General features: G+C 38.3%; 1 protein-coding gene across 1 annotated transcript in view; it reads left to right on the top strand.

Moving 5' to 3' along the window:
* Positions 1 to 25,016, top strand: part of Kcnh5 (potassium voltage-gated channel subfamily H member 5) — a 289,555-nt gene extending 264,539 nt beyond the window's left edge. Inside the window, exon 11 of the mRNA XM_031356245.1 lies at positions 21,318 to 25,016. Coding sequence (XP_031212105.1) covers positions 21,318 to 22,265 — 948 coding nt within the window. The 3' untranslated portion in view covers positions 22,266 to 25,016. The remainder of the gene's footprint in view (positions 1 to 21,317) is intronic.
* The last annotated feature ends 766 nt before the right edge of the window (positions 25,017 to 25,782 follow it).

The raw sequence follows: 25,782 nt of genomic DNA, 5'->3' as shown, positions 1-25,782 counted from the left end.
CATGCTTTTTGGAGCAGACGAGAAGCCAGTGAGGCTGTACCACAGAGAGCAAACAAGTTGATAATAGGAAATGAGATCAAAAGGTCCAGAATCTGCTGGTAGGACTTTTCAAAAGTTCACTTGCTTGCAGTTCACATGTAGATTACATAGGTGGGGATTCAGAAGATGCAGATGTATTGTAGAATAAGGGACCAGTTTGAAGGCAGGTGCCAATATCCATGCATTAGAGCTGCTAACTAAACACTCAAGACTATGTAGTTTAAACTAAATTCAAACACTGGCCACAGTCACCAGGCTGTACAGTTTTTCTCTAAACTTACTTTTTAAAATTTTTAGACAGCTTCATACCTTTATATAATGAATTTTAGCTGTCTTCAGCTCCCCTTTCCCTCTACCTCTCCAACTGAAGCCCTTGAAGAACACCCTTTCCCCAACATGCATACATGAAAATAAAAAACAAGGATATGGGGTAGTGGATCATTAAATCACTTAACACTAATAATTATTTTGCTGGATATATGTATATCATATATCACAACCCATCTTAGATATAAAAAACAAAGTACATCATTTATAAAACATGAAGGGAAAATTCCCTAAACTATTCTAATTGTTCTAAATGTTCAAGTCACGAAATTGAGATTTAAGTAGGTGTACAGTAGGTAGCTGACAGCCCTAGAAGGGGATCCTCCTGTCACTTCCATCCTTTGTTGCTTACTAGTATCCTTTGTGTTTCTTGGTTGCTGATTTATCATTCTACCACATAGCTGTTTGTCTTTATATCACCTTCCTAATGCAAATGTCTGTTTTTAGCTAAATTTCCAAGTTTTATTAAGAATAACAGTCATACTGGAGTGAGGATAATCCTAATGACCTCTTTTTAAACTCATTACACCCACAAGAATGTGTCTCTAATGATAGACATGTTATAAGATACTAGGGATAAAGGCTTCATTGTGGCTTTTCTGAGGAACACAGTTCAATGCCAATGGCTTAAACCAGATTGGCGTAGGTAGAAATAGTGAGATCTGGCTGGATTCTGCCTGTAGTTTGAAAGAAAAGTCAACAGTAATTACAAATACATGTGTGTATATAATTTTGTGACTTTAAGATGATACTTAGTAGCTATAATGATTTATGTTACAATGATCATTATCATGTAATCACAGTTGTGTAAATAACAAGTTAGTTTTCTTATGTAGCATATAGAAAAGATATTAACCATGAAATTGAAGAGTTGTAAATGTCAAAACTACATCTTTAAGCCCCAGGGTCCTTCAGGGCATCTTACAGGCTTGTTTCTGTGTAATCCTGCTTTATTGTTCCTCATTGCTTTCTGTGCCTACCCCCAACCACAGTCACAATCATGTGATGAGTCTTCCTGGCCATAGCTTTAGCTCCTCAGAGTTCTCCCTCCTCCTGCTTGTCACTTTCTTGTGACACCAGTTACTTTGCACATAGCAAACTCCTTAACTCCACAATTCCTTCTGCTTTAAAATCCCTCTTCCATGCTCCAAACTGAACACTTGTAAGTTTTGTTTCTTGTAAGAGAGTTTTGGTGCCAGGCACTGAGCATCATTTCTCAAGCATATATGGATAGGTATCCCATCTATTCTTAGTGCATATAACTTTAAGATGAACTGTCCTAAGAACTTGTCTGTACTTGTTTTTATTTCAAGTGAATAGATATTGCAAGACCCCACATTGGTTTATCACCTGCTGCGTATTGCGTATAAGTTCAAGATTTGGAAAAACTGTCTTGGAGTGTATCAAAATAGAATCTTCTCAGGACCATTTGCAGTATTTTGGTGCACATTTCCTAAACAGTGACCACAAATCCAGAGTAATAAGAAGTTTGTTACCCACCATACTTACTTTTGATTATAAGAACAGCATTGAGTACTTGCTTTGATTTCAAGTGGCTATGCTCTGCAGTTGTGAAAACATGATTGAGTCTCGGAACTTTCAGATTTTGATGAAAAGGAGAGAGAGGCTGAAGGATAATTTCAATATAATATTTTTAACTCCATGAAAGAAGTGGCATTCTACCTTGGAGTCCAAATATAGCCATTTAGAAGATGAGGAGAGGAAGAGTGGGTAGGACACCTGAGTAGAAGTAGCCGTTTGAGCATAGAGTTAAAGGAGAGCCTTTTTGGACACGAAATACACTTACTATAAGCATTAAGGACACAGTCAAATAACACAGTCAATGGCGTTTGGGGAATTTACAGGCTTCAGTGGGCATGTAGGCATAAAATACTATGACTTGGACTAGAAACTAAAACCAGTGTGGTATTAATGATACACAAAGCACAAGACATGAGGATTCTAGCTGCTGAGAACAAGGATACAAGAATGGGAAGAATGGGAAGAAGGTACCTATGTGCCTTGAACAAGCTCAAACTTGAACCATTGAAGATTCTTAAACAGTGCAGTGGAATGGCCACATCTTTTATATAGAAAACCGGAGATGAATATCGATGGCGATCTTTGATGGATCATGAGTGAATCAGAAAGACCGGAACAAGAAAGAAATCAGACATTTGATTGAGGAAATTTAACCCTAGGTCAAGAGGATATGTATCTTATTTTGGTAATGCAAAATAATTTATTATAGACAAGAAAGCTTAAAAAGAAAACACATGTTCACAGTTTTGGAGAATGAGATATCCAGGATTAAGGTCCCTATATATTGTTCCAGCAAACATCTCTGTCTTCTTATATCCTCACATGGTAAAGAACAAAGAGAGGGAGGGAGAAAGGCCATATGTCTCATACTACAAGGCACTAATCCTTTTATGGACACCACTCATGTAGTCTTAGTTTTTAAGGTTCCATCTTCAAATACCATCATATCAGAGACTAGGAGCTCAATATACCAGTACTGGAGGGACAGCAGTGTAGTCTCCAGCACTGCATAGCTAATCTTCCAAGAAAACCTTTTTCAAAGAGAAACGTAGCAAGGAACAAATGCCCAAGTCTTCATGGGTAATTAAGGGGAATGTATCAGTCGGACTTCTGTCACTATGACAAGTACTCCAAGAAACAACTTAAAAAGAGGAAAGATTATCCTGGCTCATGGTTGCCATGATTACTTTGTGTAGTTAGTGGGAGGCACTAGTCCTGGCCTGTGGTAAGGCAGTACATTGAGTTGGAAGGGCATAATAGACCACAGCTGCTGATTTGTGGCAATGAAGAAGCAGGCATTTCCTGTTAGCTGATTTCTTCTTTCTTTAGCTTCATCAAAGCATCCAGACCATAGGATAGTGCTGCCCACAACCAGAATGAGCATTTCCTCCCTGAGTTAATTATCTCTAGAGACATCCCTGTGGATATAGAGTGGTGTACTTGTGTAACCTGCTAGGAATCTTTCAACCCAGTCATGCTGATGAGCATGATTAACTGCACAGAAAACTAAATTAGAGACTTAGATACAAAGTGTGGCCAAGCTTTGGGGCTTGTCCACATGAGGATTGCTGTGATGGTTAATCTTCATTTTGATTTATTTCATTTGAAAGAAGAGTGGTGTGTGTCTCAGACTCCTTTCACAGTGATTAACTAGGGAGAAAAGACCCATCCTGAATGTGGGCAGCATGCAGCAGCTTTGATATATATAGAAACACAAAGACAGAGAGAAGGGTTGGTCCAGGAGAGATAAGAAAAAGAGAAGGAATCTATCAAAAGGATGAATGAGTTAAACCAACCTACAGAGACACTTTAAAATTGTATTAATAGAGACTCTGGTCCCTATACTTCTCCTGAATTCTATCTCTTTTTAGTGGTTTCTATTGGAGATGTGCAGCTAAAATCAAGGTAACACATAAGCTTGTTGATTAGTCACACAAGCTGGCATCTCAGAGCATAGAGCAGGAAGAAAAGGCTGGGGAGTGGCCTGGAGAGCCAAATGGAATATACTCTGCTGCACATTAGCTTGAGTAGAGCAGAAACTAAATATGATTACAGTGCCTGAGAAAGTTAGATGAGGGAATTGAGTTCTATAGACTTTCCTTTTCTTTATTTCTTAACCAAACTAGATATGAGGTGAAAACCAAGGTCAAAGCTTCAACAAAAACAGAAGTTAAAGCTATTGCTGGATATGAGGATGGTTGGTGCTGAAGCTTGGTGGGAGAATGATTGATGCTCAAACTGGGTGTGAGAGTGATTGATGTTCAAACTGGGAGTGAGAGTGATTGATGCTCAAGCAGGGTCTTGGAGGCAACAGGCAGTTGGATGAGCCAAAGTCAGAGGTTTTAAAGAGAGGGAAGAAATTCTGCTCCTTAGATGAGAGGAGGGAGGGGAGAGAAGCATGGTTATGTTCATCTACTGTTAGGGGAACAGAGAGAGAGATTGAGAGAGTTGAACTCTTACTTGCAATTTCCCAACAAACAAGGCATGACCAGCTGCAGATCACAAGAGGTAAGGAGCGGGAGGATTTTGCAGAGAGGCAGGATTAGCTCAGTCACAGGAGAGAAGACCCTGCTGATCCGGGCCACAGCACGGGGCCTGGGCTATCACGCGTGCCCTCTGTGCTTTACTGGCTGCTTTTTCTCATTTGGTATTGTGTGCATTGCAGATGGGAGAGTGTAACTCAAAAATGGTGACATTAAAGGATAATTCAAAGTCAGGGTCTCGACAGGTTAATTTAGTAGAAAAGCAGACTCACTGGACACGAGGGCTTTGAGGGTGATCCTCAAAAGCCACCTTCATGTAGCAGGAAGCATCTGATTTTTCTCTTCTTCTTTAGGGTGCTATTTTATTTTATGTTTTTAATTTTTTTTATTTATTTACTTTTTGTTGTTGTTGTTGTTGTTGTTGTTTTGAGACAGGGTTTCTCTGTGTAGCTCTGGCTGTCCTGGAACTCACTCTGTAGACCAGGCTGGCCTCGAACTCAGAAATCTGCCTGCCTCTGCCTCCCAAGTGCTGGGATTAAAGGCGTGCGCCACCACCGCCCGGCTAGGGTGCTATTTTAAAAGTTCATTTCCCATTGTTTTAAAGCAACAGACAGGGCAACTTTCTTAGAATTGCTTTACAATGCTTAGGTAGCAAAATTTCTACAAGCATTATAATTAATATTTTCATGCTTTAGTGTAGCAAATTTTATCTGAATGTTAAAGCAGACGCCATAAAGGCATAAGAATACAGTGATTCTGATTTTATATATAAAGTTATGCTACATTTATATCTTTATAATCCATTTCTAATTGTCCAACTCCTTTGTTGATTATATACAACTATACTAGACAAATAAATGTCCTAATTTAAAAGGAAGAGATTCAAATTGAACTTCAGTGACAGTTTCTTTGTTACCTTTACTTTTTATCCAGATGCTTAATATCTTTGAAAAGTCAGATTTTTTTTTTGTCAAAAGTCTTCAAATTTCACTTTTGACAAATAAGTTCAATAGGAAGTAATCTTATTGCTACTTTGAGCATCCTCTCTTTTCCTTCCTTCCTTCCTTCCTTCCTTTCTTCCTTCCTTCCTTCCTCCTCCTCTTCCTCCAACACCCCTCCTCCTCCTCCTCTTCCTCCTCCTCCTCCTCCTCCACCTCCTCCTCCTCCTCCTCCTCCTCTTCCCTCTTTAAAAGAAACTCTTTTTGAGCTCAGGCTGGCCTTGAACTCATAGCAGTCATTCCTCAGTCTCCAAGGTGCTAGGATTATAGACATGAGCCAACATATCACATTTAGTCTTCTAGCATTGGTATGCTTATGTTTGCATAGGAGATGAAATCTTTTTTCCAGTAAGGACCTATTTTAGCCTCACATAATGTTATCTAGTAGAAATGAATATTTTCTATAGCTTTACCCCATCCTTAGACTCATTTAACAAATAAACATTCCCCTGTTGCTGCTCATGATGAGATGTGGATGGTCTCTTGTTTCTTTGGATGCTAAAGCAAGATAAAATAATTTGGAGTGATTTCTTTGCCTTTACAGTGAATAGCAACAGAAGGAAGACAAAGGAAGGAATGTTAGTCATGTAAATCGATCCGTGTGCTATTGATCGTAGTAAATTGATCCACGGTGGTCATTATTACTTGTAAAGTTATCGATTTCTTTCCCCTGGAACCAATTTCCCCATAAGTATCAAAGGAGGTGGGTAATAGGATGTGCAGGCACCACTATTTCTGGGCCAATGCTTGAAATTAAACAACTACATCTTACCAGCCATTTTATTTCACATTAGTAAAAGAAGGGCCAGAAAAGAGTCCTTTATGTGTTTCCAGTCCCTGCATTCCATCTATTGTCCTAAAAATATATTTTTACTTTATAATAAATTCCCAAAATAACCATTTTTGTAGTCTATAAAGAAAAAGACTTCTTTTGTCATGCAAAGAATTCTAGATTATAATTTTCTTTGACTTTAGGTTTATAAAAATTATGAACAACAAAATGAAATCAAATGAAAATGTATAGAAAAACCCTTGTTTCTTTGTAAAGGACATGATATTTTTCAAAATCTATAAGACCTCAAATTTAAGTGTCATGTCACAATGAAAATGTTAACTACTGGATACTGAACCAATCGCAAACAAACCTCTTGTAAGCCATCTTCATTTGAGATTCAGGACTCACACACTATCCATCTTTTAGCTTTGTGGCCCTCTAGCTGCACCGGTTCTGAAATGTCACATGTGCCTTGTGTGTATGAGTGAGTTTCATGAGTGACAGCAGTGACTGTGTAATTCCCAAGGCTGGCAACAACATAATGGTCCTACAAGACCATTTATTAGGTGTGGCCTGAACATAGCTTATTGTTTCTATTCACAGTTCCTTAAATACAACTCAGTATTATGGCTGCTCTTATCTCTAAGAGAAATGGCATCTATCTTGTTGCAAGGAAGAGCTGACAGTTAACTACTGTCATTAGAAATGTCTAGTAGGAGGGCTGGAGAGAGGGCTTTTTTACTAAAAAAAAAAAAAAAAAAAAAAAAAAAAGTACTGGTTTTCCAGAGGACCTGAGTTCATGTTCCAGCACTGGGCAGCTCACAACTGCCTGCAACTTAAGCTCCAGGACGCTCCAGGACATCATACGCCCTCTTTTGGCCTTTGTAGTCACTGCACTTACATGTACATACTGTAACCCCCTACACATACTTGCATAATTAAAAATGAAAGTTTAATCATTCTTATGCCTAGATCTCATAGGAGACAATAACAAGTCTTATCCAGGAACTTGTTTCAGTCAGAGTCCAGGAGGCCAGGCAGGTGCTATCCTGTTTCTCAGAAAGTCAGCACTTTGTTTTGAGACTTGATAATGCCCATTGGCTAACTGAGTAGAGACACTGAATATGTATGAGTGTGTGTATGTATGATACTTATATGTATATATGTATATGTGTATGTGTGTATGCATATATACGTATATTTGACATCAGTATATATATAGACATATATGTGTATATATGTACATATATGTGTGTGTGCTTGCTCTATATTTCTCTAATACTGAATTATGTCTGTTGTCTAGAAATAATTAATGATAGCACCCCTGCCTCTAAGATAAGTTGAATTTAGATGATTCTGTTTAGGAATATAAATGTATATTTTAGGGAATAGACAAATCAATTTAAAATGTCATTCTTGAAGATATAACTGTTATTTCAAGTGATAGAAGCTTGAATATCCTGATACTTAGAATTCAGAAGAGGATAATGATGTGGATGGGGTGGATGAAGGCTGGTCACTGGGCAGTGACTAGAACGCCAACAAGGAGAGTGTGTGCTATGTAGACGTGGGAATGTGCTACAGAGTTTGTGGGGAAAGAAAAACATAGTGACTGCTTTTATGAAACTCAAAAGTTATTGATGAATGGTAAAATTTTAAAAGTCAAATGATCTATTTAGCTTAACTTTATACTCTTATTTCAAAGAAATGTTTGATGCCAAGAATAAGACCAAGGCAAAGCTCGGTCCATACCCTGTGTTGTTAGCTTTGTGTGCCTTTGTACAGTCTGGATCACTCTGCCCACAATTCCCTACTGCTGAGTCTTACATCCTGTCCATGATTCAATGCTTCTTCTCAACTGTTTGTGAAGCTTTCCCCCATGTTCTCATACCAGCTTATGTTAGTGGCTTCATACAGTTGACTACCATTGGCAATTACCTCGCCTTCTCTATGTCCTCTTTATTAGTTTCCATATCTTTACTATGACAGCCTGTTTTGTGTGATGTTATTAAAAATTTTATATAGTAAAGTTGAGAATGTGTTTTTATATTTTTTCATTTCCTTTTGTTACCCACCACAGTTCTATGATACATTGACAACTGCTGAGCACGGGGAAGGTAAAAGATGAGATACAATATTTGATAAAATCAATTTACCTGACATCTATACAGAAAAGACTACTGCATCACTAGCATGTGCTAGCATTCTCCCTTCATAAGTCAGTTTCCAAAGGCATGTGGCCCTGTTTCTAAAACTCTGTTCTGCTAATGTGTATAACCATTGTGCCAGCACCAAACTATATTTATTGCTATAGGTTTAATATTGAAATATGGGTGATTAAATACAATTTTTTCTTCTCAGTAAATACCAATTAGACTTTTGAAGCATTGTTGCATGTCCATGTAAACTGAACACTTAGGTCATTAAATTTTGCAAAGTGATTTTATTCAGATTTCATTATGATTGTTTTAGATGTGAGTCAACTAAGAAACTAGTGAGTCAACTTTACTTCTTAGCAGAAATCAGTCTTTGGAACCATAAATACATATAGACTTCCATTTGTTTAAGGCATTCACTTTTACATTTCCTGTGGGTAGAGTTGTCCATAGTCCAGATGACTCTGAAAACCATGAATGCTCATTCTTTCCCATTCTCAGACTCTGCGATCCTCTACTAAAAACATTTGGTTTGCTTTCAAAGGTTATCCTCCACGCAGAGCCAAAATACTTGAAGAGTCATCTGCTCTAGGATAGTCTGTTCTTACTAAGAAAGCACCCTCATAGAGGCAGGAGGAGGGGGGAATGGGATAGAGGGTTTCCAAAGGGGAGACCTGGAAAAGGGAAAACATTTGAAATGTAAATAAGAAAATATCCAATCAAAAGAAAGAAAGGAAGAAAGAAAGAGAGAGAGAGAGGAAGAAAGAAAGAAAGAAAGAAAGAAAGAAAGAAAGAAAGAAAGAAAGAAAGAAAGAAAGGAAGGAAGGAAGGCATGGGGAGGGGGGAGGCAACAGGGGTTTGTTTTTGTTTGTTTTTTTGTTTTTTGGAGGGGAAACTGGGAATGGAGAAATTCGCATGTAAATAAAGAAAATATCTAAAATAAAAAAATATTAAAAAGAAAGAAAGAAAGAAAGAAAGAAAGAAAGAAAGAAGGAAAAAGAGAAACCAGGACCAGTCCCCTTCTTAAAATTCTGTAGATTTTGCTAGTAGGGAATTGTTCTTCTCATAGCAATGTGTAAAATATGGATTCTTCCAACTTAGGGTAACCCAAATTGCTAAAGATAAAACCAATCCAACAGAAGGATGCTCAAAATAGACTGTGTAATGATTCTTTTCAAATGGAATAAATATTAGCCACATATGCTTTCATGAGCAAATATTATATTTAATAACAATGCTGTGAGTATATAATAAATTGCCCATGAATTTAGCATATATTTTAATACTAATGCTTATAAGTACAATCTTACAGTTCATGTCCAAATAATGTAATGAGTTCTCCTTAACTAGAATTCCCATGGATGACAGTTTAGATGTCACTTGTCATAATTCTGCAGGCTCTGTTGTGGGTGTATAGGGTACATGCATGTTGTTGGCATTTCTCAATCACTTAAACTGACTCTCCTTTTAAATTGTAAATTCCAGCTCCTGGCAATTGTAGCACCAAAAAAATCAGTCAGCAGGGCTTCTGTCTTCTTTGACTAGACTTACTAATCACACTTCAACTCTGTGGGGACAAAGTTATTAGCTAGTGCTTGACTCTAGACACTAAGATTCAATTACTGTCCAGCAATGTTTAGAAGCACAAGCCCCAGTAATTAGTAGCAATTTTTCGTCTCCTCTCTGCACAGCGTGTGAGCAGTTGGCTCTGGGAGACACAGAATCAAAACATAAATAAAAGTAGCATTTATTTATCCTGGATCTATAATTGTTACTGAGGGTCACAAAAGTCTCAGCAGTTGGTACATGGAAATTTTGACACCTAGAAAATAGGGCCAATGTTATTTCTAGAAAGGAATTATATGAAGAATAACTTAAAGAGCATAATGTAGATTGTGTTCTTTAGAAAGAGTCAAACACCAGCTGCCTGTGTTATGTATTCAAGGATAGCTACTGCTAAAAAGACAAGTCCCATCACTTTATTATTAATGCAATAAGCAGGCTAACATCTGGAGAGGTGATGAAACTTGTATCTGAGGTCACACAGCCAGTTAGAGCCCTGGCCAGGCCTGGTACTCCAGTGATGCAAGCACTACCAAGTTTCCTACAGAGGGCTTTCAAATTGAAAGGGACAGAAGTTGCTAATATTGTTTCTAGTAGTATTCTTCTAAATTAAATAAAGGTGGAAATGGTCCACGTAGATAAGGCTAAGCCACTTGCATGCTTCATTAGAAAAATTGAGATCCAGGTACAGAGCAAAGATCACTGAGCTAGAATGTGATAATTTTGCACATGAACTATTTGAAAATCACATTCTTAGCTTTGAACTTTAATGAATATGTGCTTATATTTATGCCTTTCCTTAGAATGAACATAAGCAGCCAAGGTCTATTTTACATCGCACAGACACATCTTACAATAAAATACAGTTTTAGTTTAGAAAGACCTTGAAATATATCTGGTACTTAGAAGATTGGGAGGAACATAGAGATGCCACACAGGGCAGTGATGTTGAGGATGCTATCTGAGGCAGTTTAGATACAGTGTGCTCCCCAGAGGTTCACATGTGGCAATGGGGTGCTCCTGGAGGAGCTAAGGCCAGTGTGTAAGTCGAGTTATGGAGTCATCACAGACTGGGAGATTGATTTGAGCCCCACGGGGCTGTGAGCCCAGCATTTTCCCTGTACCGCCTTTCACATGGAGCCCACCACTGTGAGGCCATCTGCCCCGAGGCTCTCTCCTGAGCTGTGCATTAAGGTCTTCAACCCCTAGAGCTGTGAGCTAAATAAGCCTCTTTCTTTTAGAGGATCTAACTTCAGGTATTCTGTAGCAAAATGGAGCAAGATGATATAGAAACCCTTGATTCCCTTGATTCCTTACTCTCAAAGAGCCCTTTATTTTGGAAAACCTCATTTGACAAGAGAATGTAAAAAAAATCTACAAATTGCATCTACCCTAACAGGAAGTGGAAGACAGGCTTGGCGACAGAGGGGGCGGTGACTCCTTCACACCTCAGCCCTTAAACTCCACAAAACTAAGAAAATTAAAACATCTCACCATCTTTTTTATAATGTAATTTTGATTCCACCTGTAAAATATTAGAGTAATAGCATGTCATCCAGCTGACATGTCCATTTCTAAGTCTTTCTAGATTATTTACCTTTAAGTTTGGGATACTAAAGGGAAACTGCTATCCTAAGTTAAATAAAATGTAGAAACAACTAAATTTAAATAAATGTCCAAGAGTTGTGCTCATATGCAGATGCTAAATGTGCCTTCACTATGGGAAAAGTACATAAAGCTAATATATATATATATATATATATATATATATATATATATATATATACCCTTTCCATAATTGTATCCCTGAGACAAAGAAATTCTCTTCTAAGGCAAAAGCTAAAGTAACATAAAAGGTCAGTTCCCATTGGTTAAAGTATAATACCAAATGTAATCTTGTAGGGTAATATACTTAAAGTGCACTACGAAGTACAAAATAAGGGGGTGGGGTGGGGTTTATTCTTGATTGTTTGTTGTTTTTGTTTTGTTTGCTTGTTTATTTGTTTGATTGCTCCCTTTTGAGACTGGATATTACTCTCTAGCTCTGGCTATGGAACTCACTATATAGATCAGGCTGCTGGATTCAAACTTCTAGCAATCTGCTTACCTCTGCCTCCTGAGTGCTGGGATTAAAGATGTGAGCTAATATGCTAAGCTCAAAAATTTTTAAACACACACATTCACACACACACTTGGTGAGAGAAGAGAGAGAGGAACAGAGAGACAGAGAGAGATACAAATACAATATTAACATAGAATAGCAGGATGAACATTGGTGTTGGATTTGGAAGAGTGTTTCCTCTAGACTCTTTACTAACAAAGTGAGCTTAGGCAACTCATATAATTCCTCTGAGTATGATCTGTCAAACAGAAACAACTATGAGTGGAAATAATAGTAAATAAAGTGCAAAGTTGCAAGAAGAAAATGAAGTTTTGAGTGGCTAAACTCCTTTGTCAAGTGTATCTCAACAGCCACATGCCAAATAATATTGTCTACATCTATATTGAAGGGTCTATATTCATATGAATACATCTCCTGAATGTTGACATTCCAACCCTCAGGGGTGACTTCTAGTGAATGTGGTCACAGAAGTCATTCTGCTTTCTTCAGTGTTTTCTTTAATATTTATTTTTACTTAGGAGAGGGGAGGGAGCAGAAGAGGGGAGAGAGGAAGGGAATAGGTAGATAGATAGATGGATAGATAGATAGGTAGATAGATAGATAGATAGATAGATAGATAGATAGATAGATAGATAGATAGATAGATAGATAGACAGACAGATAGGTAGATAGATAGAATAGGACCACACACAGACCAGAAGAGGTCATCGGACATAAATTTCCTGGAGCTGGAGTTACAGGTGGTTGTGAGTGGCCTGATGTAGGTGCTAGGAATTGAACTTGAGTTGTCTGGAAGAGCAGCAAGACACTTAACCATTGAGGCAATCAAGCCTTGTATTCTCTCATTTTTTTAAATGCTTAATATCCATGTTGCAGTAGCCTAACTTTTATGTTCATTAATCCGGCTTAGAAAGTCCACCTTATTTCTCAGTTGTGTGAAATTGAGGAGGATTTTAAAATCCTTCTCAGCCTCAGTTTTCCCTTCTTTAACATGGAATCATGTGATGATTAAATGCAGCAATAATCCCTGTAAATTACTGAGTACTATTTCTTTAATATTGGTATTTGTGTGTAATGCTCCCAAGATGATATGTGAATGTTATCTATTGTGGCTGGAATGATTATCTCAGGAACAATGCAGTCCCATGGTTCATTTACGGAGCTAAGTGCTGGGACTTACTTTCTTATTTTCTCAGCAAAGCACAATTGTGATATTTTTTCTTTATTGGATTTTTTTTTGGACTCATTAACCTTGGGTATGCTGAAGTTTTTATGCTAAAAACTTAGAAATAAAATGATGCTGTTCTTTTGAATTTTCTTCCAGGCAATGTGCCTAGGATCTAACCAGTAGTAGCTCTGGCCTCATTTATTAAAAATACAAGTCATTGGGGCTGGACAGATGGCTTAGGGGTTAGGAGTACAGACCACTCTTGCAAAGAGGACTCAGTATAAGTTCCCAGCACCTGTGTTAGGTGTCTTACAACTGCTGACAACGCCATCTCCAGGGGCTCTGACACCCTCTGCAGGACTCTGTGGACAACAGGTGCACATGTACACATGGGTGGTTAAAGATCAAAATAAGTCTTGAAAGAGGAGCTTCATCAAAATACTGGTAAGAGAAGAGATAATAAGGAAGTTGAAGTGGCCTGTCTTAAACACACATGCACAACACTTAACGTACTCAACAGGTCATGTGTGCATACACATGTCTATGTTATATAATGTTAATAAAGAAGAGGTCCTGAGTTTGAAAAGTAGTGTTAGGGACACTGATGAGCTGGAGGTGGAGAGAGAAATGTGAAAACAATGTGAAACTGGCTATATAGAGAAAATTCTTAAAAAAATAAAACAAATGAAAATTAATATGTGTGGCTTGGAAAGAAGTAGGCAAGTATTTCCCAGTGAGTCACTTTAGTGACATTGCTCCCTGTGATGGCTTCCAATGCTGCCATTTTATTGGAAAAGACTGGAAAATAATAACAGTTGTTTGTGTGGCTTGATGTCGGCTGTGTTTAACACTGGTTAGTAAAAAAGAAAGCCATGGTCACTGGAAATTATGGCTAGTTTCATTCCCCCTTGATCATTTAAATACTTTGTTTTTGAGGTTATAAGATAATTGCAGCATTTCTCCCTTTGTTTAACTCTGTCCAAGCCCTCTCCTATACCTCTCCCCACTCTCCTTCAATTTCATGGCCCCTATTTTCATTAATTTTTATTGCATGTATATGTGTGTTTGAAGTATGTATGAAATATATATCGATATAGGAAATACACATACATGAATGTGTGTGTGTGTGTGTGTGTGTGTATCCTGCTCAGTTTGTATAATGTCACTCATATGTATGTTTTCAGGGCTGACCATTTGACATTGGAAAACCAGTTGGTGTGCTCTCCCCACCGGAAGACCAACTTTCCTTCTTTCAACTTTTCCTCAGTTGCCTGTAGGTCTTTGTGTAGAGTTGAGACTTCACAGGCCTTTCCCAAGCACTCTGTCATGTCCATTGGTTCTAAGTATATATGGAAAAGAAAGTATAATGGGGTGTATTAGTGCTAAAAAAATAAGATTGAAAAGCTATTGTGTACAAATACTATTTACACACTTTGTGCAAAGAACAAGTTGCAGATGTGACTTAACACTTTTCTATGATGTCTAGTGCAGTGGCTTTGAATGGGGTGCATGGTGACTGGGAGATAAGAAGGAAGGGGGAAAAGAGAGAAGGGAGCTTGAGAGAGAATGAGAGGAGGAGGGAGAAGGGACAGGGAAAGGGAGAAGGCGTCGCTACACTTTCTTCTTGCTAACCACCTCGAGGTGTTCACCCACACGTTACCAACATGACGGTGTCCCCTTCTGCTCCTCTTCCTTTCCCCTTCTTTCGTTTTCTTCCCTGCCGACATTCCTTCCTTCCTTTTACCTTATATTTACCCTATTTCTGAATTCCTCAAGCAGAGAGAGAGGACCACCCAAATTGTAGTACCACCCCTGTTGTTCTGCAGCTTGGAGGAACACAATAAGGCTGCCATATCTGGAAAAAGTCACGAATTCCATCATTGCCATCCACATTTCTGAACATTTAGAACAGGCAACTACAACCAGACAGCAGAGAGCTCGCAGCCTCCATTTCGCGCAGGATAATGTTTAATGAATATTCACTTTGCAGTTGCTTAGCTTGAAATGGTTTGGGACAACTAGAATTAGAATGAGACTAAGACTATGAAAAATGATATGAACCAAAGAATCAGAGCAGCCGGGTCCCAGGAGAGTCAGCAGGACTAGGGCTACCCACGGCTGGACTACACGGAGCTGTAAGTTCCCAGTCAATTCCTTGGACTCACGGATCTGGAAAGTGACAAGCCGTTTGAGAGAAAACACCTCCATCTCCCTCCAAATTACATAATGCTAAACCCATGTCATTAAGTGAATGATTCCTCTCCCTTGCCTCTATTGGATTTCAAAGTTCAGTACACATTCAAATTATTCAATTTTGATATCACTTTTATGATCAAATGTCCTACTTTGGAAATGGAAAGCTCACTTGGCCATGTTCCCTGTTAAGTTTAAGAAGCTTTTATCATTTAAATAAATTAAACCTTCCAGCAGGTTCTGCAGAACACAATGAAGCGCAGAGGAGAAAAGCTTAAACGAAATAAACCTCTGCTGATACAATGCAGGCTATTATGCATGGTGCTGATAATGTGTAGCAAGAAGTGTGGCCTGATGCCTGAGTTTCTGTTTATGATTTTATTTTTGATTTTGTGTTGTTTAGTAGAAATTTGATTTACTGTTGGATAAAAGATTCCCCTAGAGTACATCAAGTACAAGGTTATTAAAACTGAGGGGACTTTTAAAAACTGGTTTATTTTAATACTATGTTGATAATCATAGTTTTATATTTTTCATCATTTGAAAAATAATTATCTATTTGTGGATCATTTTAATGTTGTTTTTCTGGAGTAAACAGCATTATTTCAATGTGATAGTTCTGTAAAATTAATCTATACAGTTTATGTCAAATTATTAGGATACTGTTTTCTTTCTGTGAATACATGCTCATGAAAAATTCAAAAGCACTTTAAGGAATCTTATTGTTTGCAGGTTTTTCCTGTGGCCAAAAAATAGCAGTCAAAATTATTTTATCCAAACAATGCACGTTATATTTAAAGGGCTTTACTAAATCAAATCTATCAGTCTTTCCATTATGTTATTTACTTAAAACATTTCATTATGGTCATGATAAAAATGTCAAGAAAAATAGTTCCACTAAATGGAGCATTCAATAGAGTTAATTAGAGAACATCACAATGCTTGTGTAGAATAATTACCATGGAAATGTAGGCTCTGAAAGTTATCATCAAAACTCTGAGAACTCTGAGGGAAAGTTTGTTATATGTAGTGTTTTTGAAATACACTGAATTACCTAGTTAGGCAATCCTGATGCTTTATTTTCTTCTTTCCCCGATTATGCATTATTTTTGGCATATGACAAAGCAAAGCAAGACTTTTCTTTGTATTAAGACACGAAGCTACTTATGGTAGAACCTATTAGGTGAGCGTTTAGACCTTGTAAACATAAATTCATTTCTTCTTTTTTATGGAAAGCTTTAAATTTCTCTGCCTGTCTTCTCTTACTTTTCATGCAGAATACTGAGTATTGTCCTAAGCTAAGAACTAAGCTCATAATAGATACTGTTGTAGCCATATAATGAATCAGAATAAGAATGCTGAATAAAGAACCTTCAAAAGGAGATTTGTGGATCAATTTTGAATTGACTCTAAATGGCATTACTTTGTTAACACAAAGGGTCAGATGTTAATGATGATACAGTATCCAATTCAAATGAGGAGTCAATAGTAGATACAATTATCAACAGTAAAATACACAGACTTCATAGGCACAGCTTTCCTGTCCTGTCTTGAAGAGACTATCTTGCTGACACCACCTATCTTGGTCCTCTGGTTCTAATATGTTTTCTTCCCTGTTTTTGACACTGGTCTCTGAACCTTGATGTAGGATTACGTTGTTGATGTATTGAGCGGGTTGATCGCCCAACTGTCAGTTGTTTTCTGCTTTGCAACCAGTGTGGACTGATAACTTGGTTTCTGTATGCTGCAAAACCAAACTTCTTTGATGAAGAGTAAGAGCTACACTTATCTGAACTCTTACAAGGCCCCACTCCCATGAAGAATTACAGGCTGCTGTGAGAGGGGTTTCAGAATTTGCCAGGAAGAAGTACCCCTGATAGGTAGCCTATTTCAAGAAGCCAATACTAAACATATGTATATATACTAATGAGTAATGCTATACAGACTCAGCAGGATATGTTTTGTGTATATATACATATACATGTACACACACATATATACACATACACATATATTATATACATATACACTTGCACACATATACGTATGCATAGTGGGTATGTCTGTACTAGTGTGTATGTGTAACAATAGCAAAGAAAAAGAGGTCATAAATTTGAGAGAGAGAGGCATGGACACAGGAGCAGTTGGAGTTCATGGGAGTGATAGAAACACAGAACTCGTATATGAAATTTCAAAACAAAAATTAAAATAGAAAAACCAGATATCGATTAATCATTTAGAGTATGGAAAATAATGAGCAAAACTCTGTTGTTTGTAATACAGCCCTATCTCAATTGTATTCTCTGAGTATATGAGGTTGTTGAGTTTTGAAATAAAGTTTAGATTTTAAGTAGCTGGAGAGATCACTCAGTATTTTAGAGCACAAAGTACTTTCGCAGAGGATCTGAGTTTGGTTTTCAGACTTATATGGTACATATGGCAGTCGATCAAATCCAGGTGCCGTTGTTCATATCTAAGCTTTCGTTTAAATTGTATACTTTGGGTGTGGAATCTTCAAACCCTCTCCTCCCAGCCTGTTTTCACTGGGCTCAAGACCGACCATGAGGTGCTAAAGGACAAAGGTGGCCTGGCCTATTTCAGCATCGCAGTCTGGAAGGCTTGCAATCACTACGGATTTTGAGCTATAGTTGGTTGCCGGTTTTCTCCATGTGTGACTTATTTAAGGGTCTGAAAAGCCCTGGTAGCAGATGTTCCACAGAGTGTGATAGCTCATCTTCCAGCATGCACTGCTTTCTCAGTGTCTGGCTTCTGAGGAGCTGAAATTACAAGTCCTGAGCCTTTGCTGATCCTACCAATCTCATGCAGCCTAACAACAGAAGTAAAGGATGAAGAGCAAAGGGTTAAACCTTCAACCTCCAAAGGAGACATGCTATTAGTGTCTTTTTTCCCCAACATACAGTTGCTGCCTCAAGAGGGGAAGGAGCTTCTGCTGCTCCTTCAAGTCCAGATGAGAAGTCAGGGCTGGAACTGATGTCCAAGTTTCCCCAAATAGGGAAAACTAGGTCCATGTACGGTCCTGCAGTAGGGAAGATAAGGGAGCAGCAGTAGTGTACAGTGCAGGGCTCTGTCACCCAGCATCCCACACTCTAGTTCTTTCCAAATTCGCTAATCTAATTCTGCTTCATTTGCCTCCTGATGCCCATCGGAGGTCTGGCGATCTTCCACAGCTCCCTTTGCGCTAGGTATTTTGGTATCTGAAGCCTTTGTTCTTAATGTAATATTAAGCAATCTGAATACCTTTGTCTGTTCATGTCAGGGGTGGGTGTGAGCAGCTGTTGGTCTAGAAAGCTAGAAAAGACTTTTTTTTTTTTTAATTGAGTTCATAGGTATATTGCAGTCCCGTATTATTCACATCCTAAACTTGGTAAGCACGCAATTAATTGTAAGCAATTGTTAGCCTCTATATTGAAAATCTTTTTTTAAAAAGAAAAGTTCCCAAGTTCAAATGTCCATGATTGTCAATCATCAGAAATCCCAAACCCCTCAGTGTGGAGTTTATAAGCTGAGAGGTGCATGGAGATGTTTCAGGGGTGTCCAGACTAATCTATTACACATCAAGTGAGATACCTAGTGGAGCAAGAAAACTGCAAGACTCTCTGTTAAAAAACTTTCACGTAAATCCAGATACATCTCAACATGCCCTGTTCAGGTAGCTGTGTGCTTGTTTAGTATGAACCACACATTGTGTGGTTGTCCTGTGTCGCGTATGACTTTCCTGTGTGCCAATCCCCTGCTCTTCTGCACTGAGACCTGAAATGAATTCCCTCTCTTCTAATGTCAAGCATCATATGCAGGCTCTGTCAGCTCTAGGCTAAGTAATCACCTATTTAAAATCGTGACTTGGGGTGAGTTTGATGGGCATGTGGTGAGTCATTTATACTAGGCTCCTTCTGTCAGCCCAGAGGATCAGCACGAGTGGAAGAAAACAGTATCCAGAGTTTTCCTTATTGCTATTTATCTGATCCTAAAGGTCATGAATGCCCCGAAAGCTTAGTGCTTGCTCTGTGAAGGCTTAGTGCTTGCTCTGTGAAGGCTTAGTGCTTGCTCTGTGAAGGCTTAGTCCTTGCTCTATTCCCTCAAGGAGGATAAGAATGGTCAAACCTTGGGAAGATTTCTAATTAAACTGCCGTAGCTTGGATGCCAGAATTGGGGATTACTGTTGCAATTGTTAAAAAGACTCAGTGTCAGGTGCCACCAGACAAGAAAACATATGGTAGTCTTTCCATGTCATTCTTGAGTTTATAATATTTATTTATTTATTTTAATATTCGAGTGATTACCACTTGGTAGACTGGCTTGAGTGCATCAGTCTAAATGTAGAAAATGTGCTCCCGCATAGAAGGGTGATTCCTGCTTGCTTGGCTTTTAGCTTCTCAGCTAACAGTGGTCATCATTAATATTTCTGATATAAAATATGTGACTGTATGTCTCCAAGGTGCTGCTGAACCTTTGAAAGGTAACAACATGGCTATAAGAAGGAGGTATTTTGAATTCAAGGAGAGGGAAGCGACATATTCTGAGGGTCTATTATAGTTGGGACTATGTGCTTCACATGTATTTTTACTCTTAGAAAACATCACTGGGAGGTTGGAAGAAATAATTTTGTTGTAGTGGTAAAATTTGACTCTGAAAGTGCTACACCTGATGAAAATTTCCTTAATTTTTCTCACAGATTTTCAAATTTTTATCTTATTTTATTTATTGTGTCTTTTTTTTTTAATGTATGTGAGTACACTGTAGCTGTCTTCTGACACACCAGAAGAGGGAATCTGGTCCCATTACAGATGGTTGTGAGCCACCATGTGGTTGCTGAGAACTGAACTCAGGACCTCTGGAAGAGCAGTCAGTGCTCTTAACCGCTAAGCCATCTCTCCAGCCCTGTCCTCACAGATTCTGCCTGCATTTACTTTTGCCTTTCAAGAATCTGAGAAAAATAAACTCACTAAATTAATCTTTTACTGAAAATATAGTTTATAATATCTCATATAGCTAATAATTTTTACTACCTTTGAAATTGTGTCACCACAATTTCTTCCCCACATTTTCAGGAGATTTTAATAGTACATTTATTTACTGAGGCATATCCACCTAACATCACACATTACTATATATTGAATTTCATATCTAAAATATCCAGAGTCTTAAGATTTAGAATTCTATCTCAATCAAAAGTGTTATATGAGCAAAGTTTGTAGGCTTAGAACATTTTAGAGATGGAAATTCAAGTGTTTCTGAGATGATCTAGTCAATAGGAACTCTAAGGATGTCTATTGATCTGTCAGTTGTTTCTTAGAAACTTCTCCTCACAGATTCTTCTTATACATAAGGAATGTATACACTTTCCTCCCAAACCCTTGCTATACAACCTGCTCATCTCCTTGGAGAACGTCATACCTTTTCAGTACTCAAGAAGCCTGGAACTCCTGCTATCCTATCCATTTACAGAGGGTAATATTAAAAATGGGTTTGAACATACTTAGAAAAGGAGAAACTATACCAAAGTGATGATCTGTTCCAAGGAAATGTAAGGAATATATATTTGTATATACATAAATACACATATACTAATATATATGTTTGTATATATACATATATGTATATTAATATACACAATATATATGTATATATATACTAATACATGGAATATATTTTTATATATTCTTTTATTATGGAGTCACGAATTTCTTTCATACTGTTGTGTCAACCACCTTTCCCCTCTGGTATGTAAAAGAGTATTCAGTGTCCCTGTGTTAGATTTTGGGTATATTGAATTGTTATGTAGCAACTGAATTAATTTTCCCTTCGGAAAAGGGTGTGAGGCATGTGCAGATGTCTTGGTTGTAAAGCAAAGTACACCCAGCACAGTGTCCCATGATTATAGAGCCATCTGCTTCTGTAACTATGATTTCTTCGTCTCTCCCGTTCTCCAGATCATCTTCCGTAAAATCAGTGACGTGAAGAAGGAGGAGGAGGAGCGGCTGCGGCAGAAGAATGAGGTGACTCTGAGCATCCCCGTGGACCACCCAGTGAGGAAGCTTTTCCAAAAGTTCAAACAGCAGAAGGAACTGAGGAACCAGGGCTCTGCGCAGAGCGACCCTGAGAGGAGCCAGCTTCAGGTAGAGAGCCGCCCTTTGCAGAACGGAGCCTCCATCACAGGTACCAGTGTGGTCACTGTGTCACAGATTACCCCCATCCAGACATCTCTGGCCTATGTGAAAACCAGCGAGTCTCTTAAGCAGAACAACCGCGACGCCATGGAACTGAAGCCCAATGGTGGCGCTGAACCCAAATGTCTCAAGGTCAACAGCCCCATCAGAATGAAAAACGGAAATGGGAAGGGGTGGCTGAAACTGAAGAACAACATGGGGGCTCACGAGGAGAAAAAGGAAGACTGGAATAACGTCACCAAAGCTGAGTCGATGGGGCTGTTGTCGGAGGACCCCAAGGGCAGTGACTCAGAGAACAATGTGACCAAGAACCCCTTAAGGAAAACGGATTCTTGTGACAGTGGAATTACAAAAAGTGACCTTCGTTTGGATAAAGCTGGGGAAGCCCGAAGTCCTCTGGAACACAGTCCCAGCCAGGCTGATGCCAAGCATCCCTTCTACCCGATCCCCGAGCAGGCCTTACAAACCACACTGCAGGAAGTAAAACACGAACTCAAAGAGGACATCCAGCTGTTGAGCTGCAGAATGACTGCCCTGGAAAAGCAGGTGGCAGAGATTTTAAAACTACTCTCAGAGAAAAGTGTACCCCAGACATCTTCTCCAAAACCCCACATTCCACTCCAAGTACCTCCCCAAATACCATGTCAGGATATTTTTAGTGTCTCAAGGCCTGAGTCCCCTGAATCTGACAAAGATGAAATCAACTTTTAATATATATATATATATATACATATATATTTGTTAATATATTTAAAACAGTATATACATCTATATACATAAGTGTGTATATATAGTATATACATATATATTTTCACTTGCTTTCAATATGATGAACACAATATGGATTTTGATATGTACATACTGCATGTCCAGCTGGATTCTGGCCTGCCAAAGACAATTATTCAGAACATAGATATTGCTTGTACATTATGCAGTTGACTGCATGCATACTTTACATTTATTTATAATCTCTATTCTGTAATAAAAAAAGTATGAATTTTGTTAACTAAGGCAATGTAATTTTTGAAGAATCAGGGTCCAACCAGCCAATGTTGCCATGACAAACTTGATCTCAGGCTGAGTATATCGAGCTGTCATTTCTTCACTCTTCTGTTTAGTTAAAATTAGAGATTAATGTCGAGGGAGGGTTCAGCTTCGGAAGCTGTCAGACCACGTTACAGTCTCATGCCATAGGGTACTTTGCTGTAACTTAGTGTTAGTTTCCTCTTCCCTCCAGGCAATATTTGCTCCATTGAGATGATTATTTCGTCGCCTACATCTGATGCCACTGTTGGGTATTGAGAACTTATTGCTATGGGTTTTGTGCATGAACTGCATTTCCACTCAATGATACCTCTCCTTTTTAGCATTGTATTAGATAGTAATCATTAGCTCTTACGTAGAGAATTCCCTGCTCCCTCCGTCTTGGAGAACAATTGTCATCTTGGGAGCTGACTTGATCAACACCATAAATATTCAATTGTTAATATAGTGTATATTATTATAGAAACACTGCACCACAGGGTATAAGGGCCTCTTAACAATATGTTAGATATGTCGATTGTCCAAAGGCGATGAATGTTCTACATTTGTATTTCCAAAGCTTGTTCAAAGGGGGGTGTTGAAAGGCTCTTAGCAAAGAAACATATCAAAATTTTAACTGTTATTGATCTATAATTTTTTTAAAAAGAACATAAGCAATTAGACATGTTTTAATTGCACATCTGTGACTTAGAAAGGATGAAATCTGGATACAGAAATGATGAAACATGAGTTTTATTGCTTATAGAGGTAACACATGCAATGAGGCTGACTTAACAAAATAAACAATGTAGAAGGTAATGTTAAAGTTGCTTTATTAAGATAGCTGCTTTTCTGTGACTGTATTCTGGGTACAGTTTCCCTGAGCTCTTCTGCACACAGTTGCAACACTGGCCTTCTGTTAAGCTGATACAATAGAGCACTATGGCTCAGGCAGATCCACTTACAAAGGCTTATGAGGCTAAATGTTATAGTCTTTCGGGTAATAATTCCTCTTCTGAGAAAGTGCCTATTATCAACCAAAAGAGAAGTCACAAATGCTGTGTTGCCTATATCTAGGCCCTTGAATAACACTCAGAATGAATTGCATACCCCTTTTGAGAACCCATGGAAGCATTTTCTTATGATTCCAGCATGTTTTCTGGAGTTCTTCTTGGGGGTGTGGTTTTCAGTTGGTGAAGGCATAAAATTTAACATCAAAAATAAGAAGCTAGCATCTGCATTACCCTGAAAATGTATGTCAATCACTTGTGTACTGGTAGACTACTAATATATGCATTATATATGCATATGTACATATAGAGATGAATATACAAAAGATGGTAACAAAATCAAAGAAAATAGTTTGCTCTTTCATATGCAATTTTATGTGCTTTTCTATAACCTAGTCACTCTAAAATTATAGAAAGAAGAGTTAACACAGTCAGTCTGGAAAAGTACAAAACAGTGCTGCTCTTTAAGTTCTCCACAGGTCCCAAAGCTGTACGCCTTTGTTCTAGGACTCTTGGGCTGTGGATTAGGTGCTGTGGGCTACCGTTGCTTTCCTTTCCATTACTTAAAGTAGACATCTTCAGGGTCGTGTATGTCCTTGCTCGGCTAAGATACCTACCTACCATTGGCAAGAAGAAATGAAATAATTACAGAATCAGCCTTAGAATTGAGGTTTGGGGACTCATTTGTTTTGGCTTTTTTATTATGGAAGATACCTTGACCTTGGCTTTTGAGATGTATTGGGTTTCTTATTGGTCAGAGTCAAGTATAGCAAATACCTTGAAAGTTGAATGATGATAAAAAAGCATGAATGCAGAAATCCCTGTTCTGACTTTAGCTACATTCAAAAATGAACAGTTGGTCTAAAGCCGTAAGAGGGTCACTGAAACAGAAACTGAAGTGTGACTTCTGCCATTTCCTATTAGGTTTACAAACCTTTGCCAGGATGTGACAATGGCCCAGACAGAGTTTTAGCTAACAACCTACAACATTAGCCATAATGAGATTTCTATCTGAACACACGTTTCCATAGGTGGGGAAGAAACATAATGATCTTGAACTGCACTGGGCCCTCAATAGGAAGCAAAAGTACTGATTGTTTACTTTTGGTGCAGTTCCCACAGTTCTCTTTTCCAGACCCTTGTCCTCTGCGTGCATGACCTGGCGTGGTGCTGAACGCACTCTGCACATATTCAGCCAACATTGTAAATAGCCTTAGGTTTCCAGATTTTAAAATTCTTCATGGTAGAATTTAGTCAGATTTTAATGCAGGGTGAATACTTGCTTGCACACATGATAATGATATAGTCACATACTGTGTGGCCTCAACCAACACAGACAGGGCAGGCTCTTTGGGGGACCAGACGACTGCATGCTTTATCCCTACACTGGTGCTCTTGGTGCATCCAGAATATTGTTTTTACTATTATACTTATGAAAAATATACTAATAGCACTAAATGGATATGTATTTGAAATGCAAACATTTTGCAAAGCAACCTATACATCTTTAATTCTCGTATAATAGTATGAATATATAAGATCAGACACTGTATTCTGGATGAGTGGTTGTGACATGATAGCAGAAGTCAAATACAAACAGAACTGTGATCTTTCAGTCCAAGCAAGAAGGTTAGCTAAATTGAGTCTGGACAATGTTACATCTAATGTGTTCTAGTAGACAGAAGAACTTACAGTAAAAGGTGAATAGAAACCCTAAAGTTAGAAAGTGATGTCAAAGCTCCCAATGTTTTCCTTTTACACGAATGACCTTAAAATAGTTCAGGATTAGTGGTTGAATTCACACCCAAACTTTATTATTTCAAGGAAACTTTTTATAACAGCCTTGGTTACACCTCTTATTGTGTACAAGAATACAAAAAGCTCTAAATATTAAGAAAATCCCCAGCCGGGCGGTGGTGGCGCACGCCTTTAATCCTAGCACTTGGGAGGCAGAGGCAGGTGGATTTCTGAGTTCTGAGTTTGAGGCCAGCCTGGTCTATGGAGTGAGTTCCAGGACAGCCAGGGCTACACAGAGAAACCCTGTCTCGAAAAAAAAAAAAAAAACCAAAAAAAAATCCCCCACAACTTTACATAGGTCACAGGACAGAGAATACGAGAATGTGAGGTGTGAAATGGCTCAGAACAAATGTCTATGCAATACTATGCAATTCTTTAATGGGAATATTAAATAACAC

This window comes from Mastomys coucha, unplaced genomic scaffold (genome assembly GCF_008632895.1).
Source record: "Mastomys coucha isolate ucsf_1 unplaced genomic scaffold, UCSF_Mcou_1 pScaffold6, whole genome shotgun sequence".
Classification (NCBI taxonomy): Eukaryota; Metazoa; Chordata; class Mammalia; order Rodentia; family Muridae; genus Mastomys; species Mastomys coucha.
The sequence above is the reverse complement of the archived record's forward strand: the minus strand, read 5'-3'. Positions and strand labels throughout refer to the sequence as shown.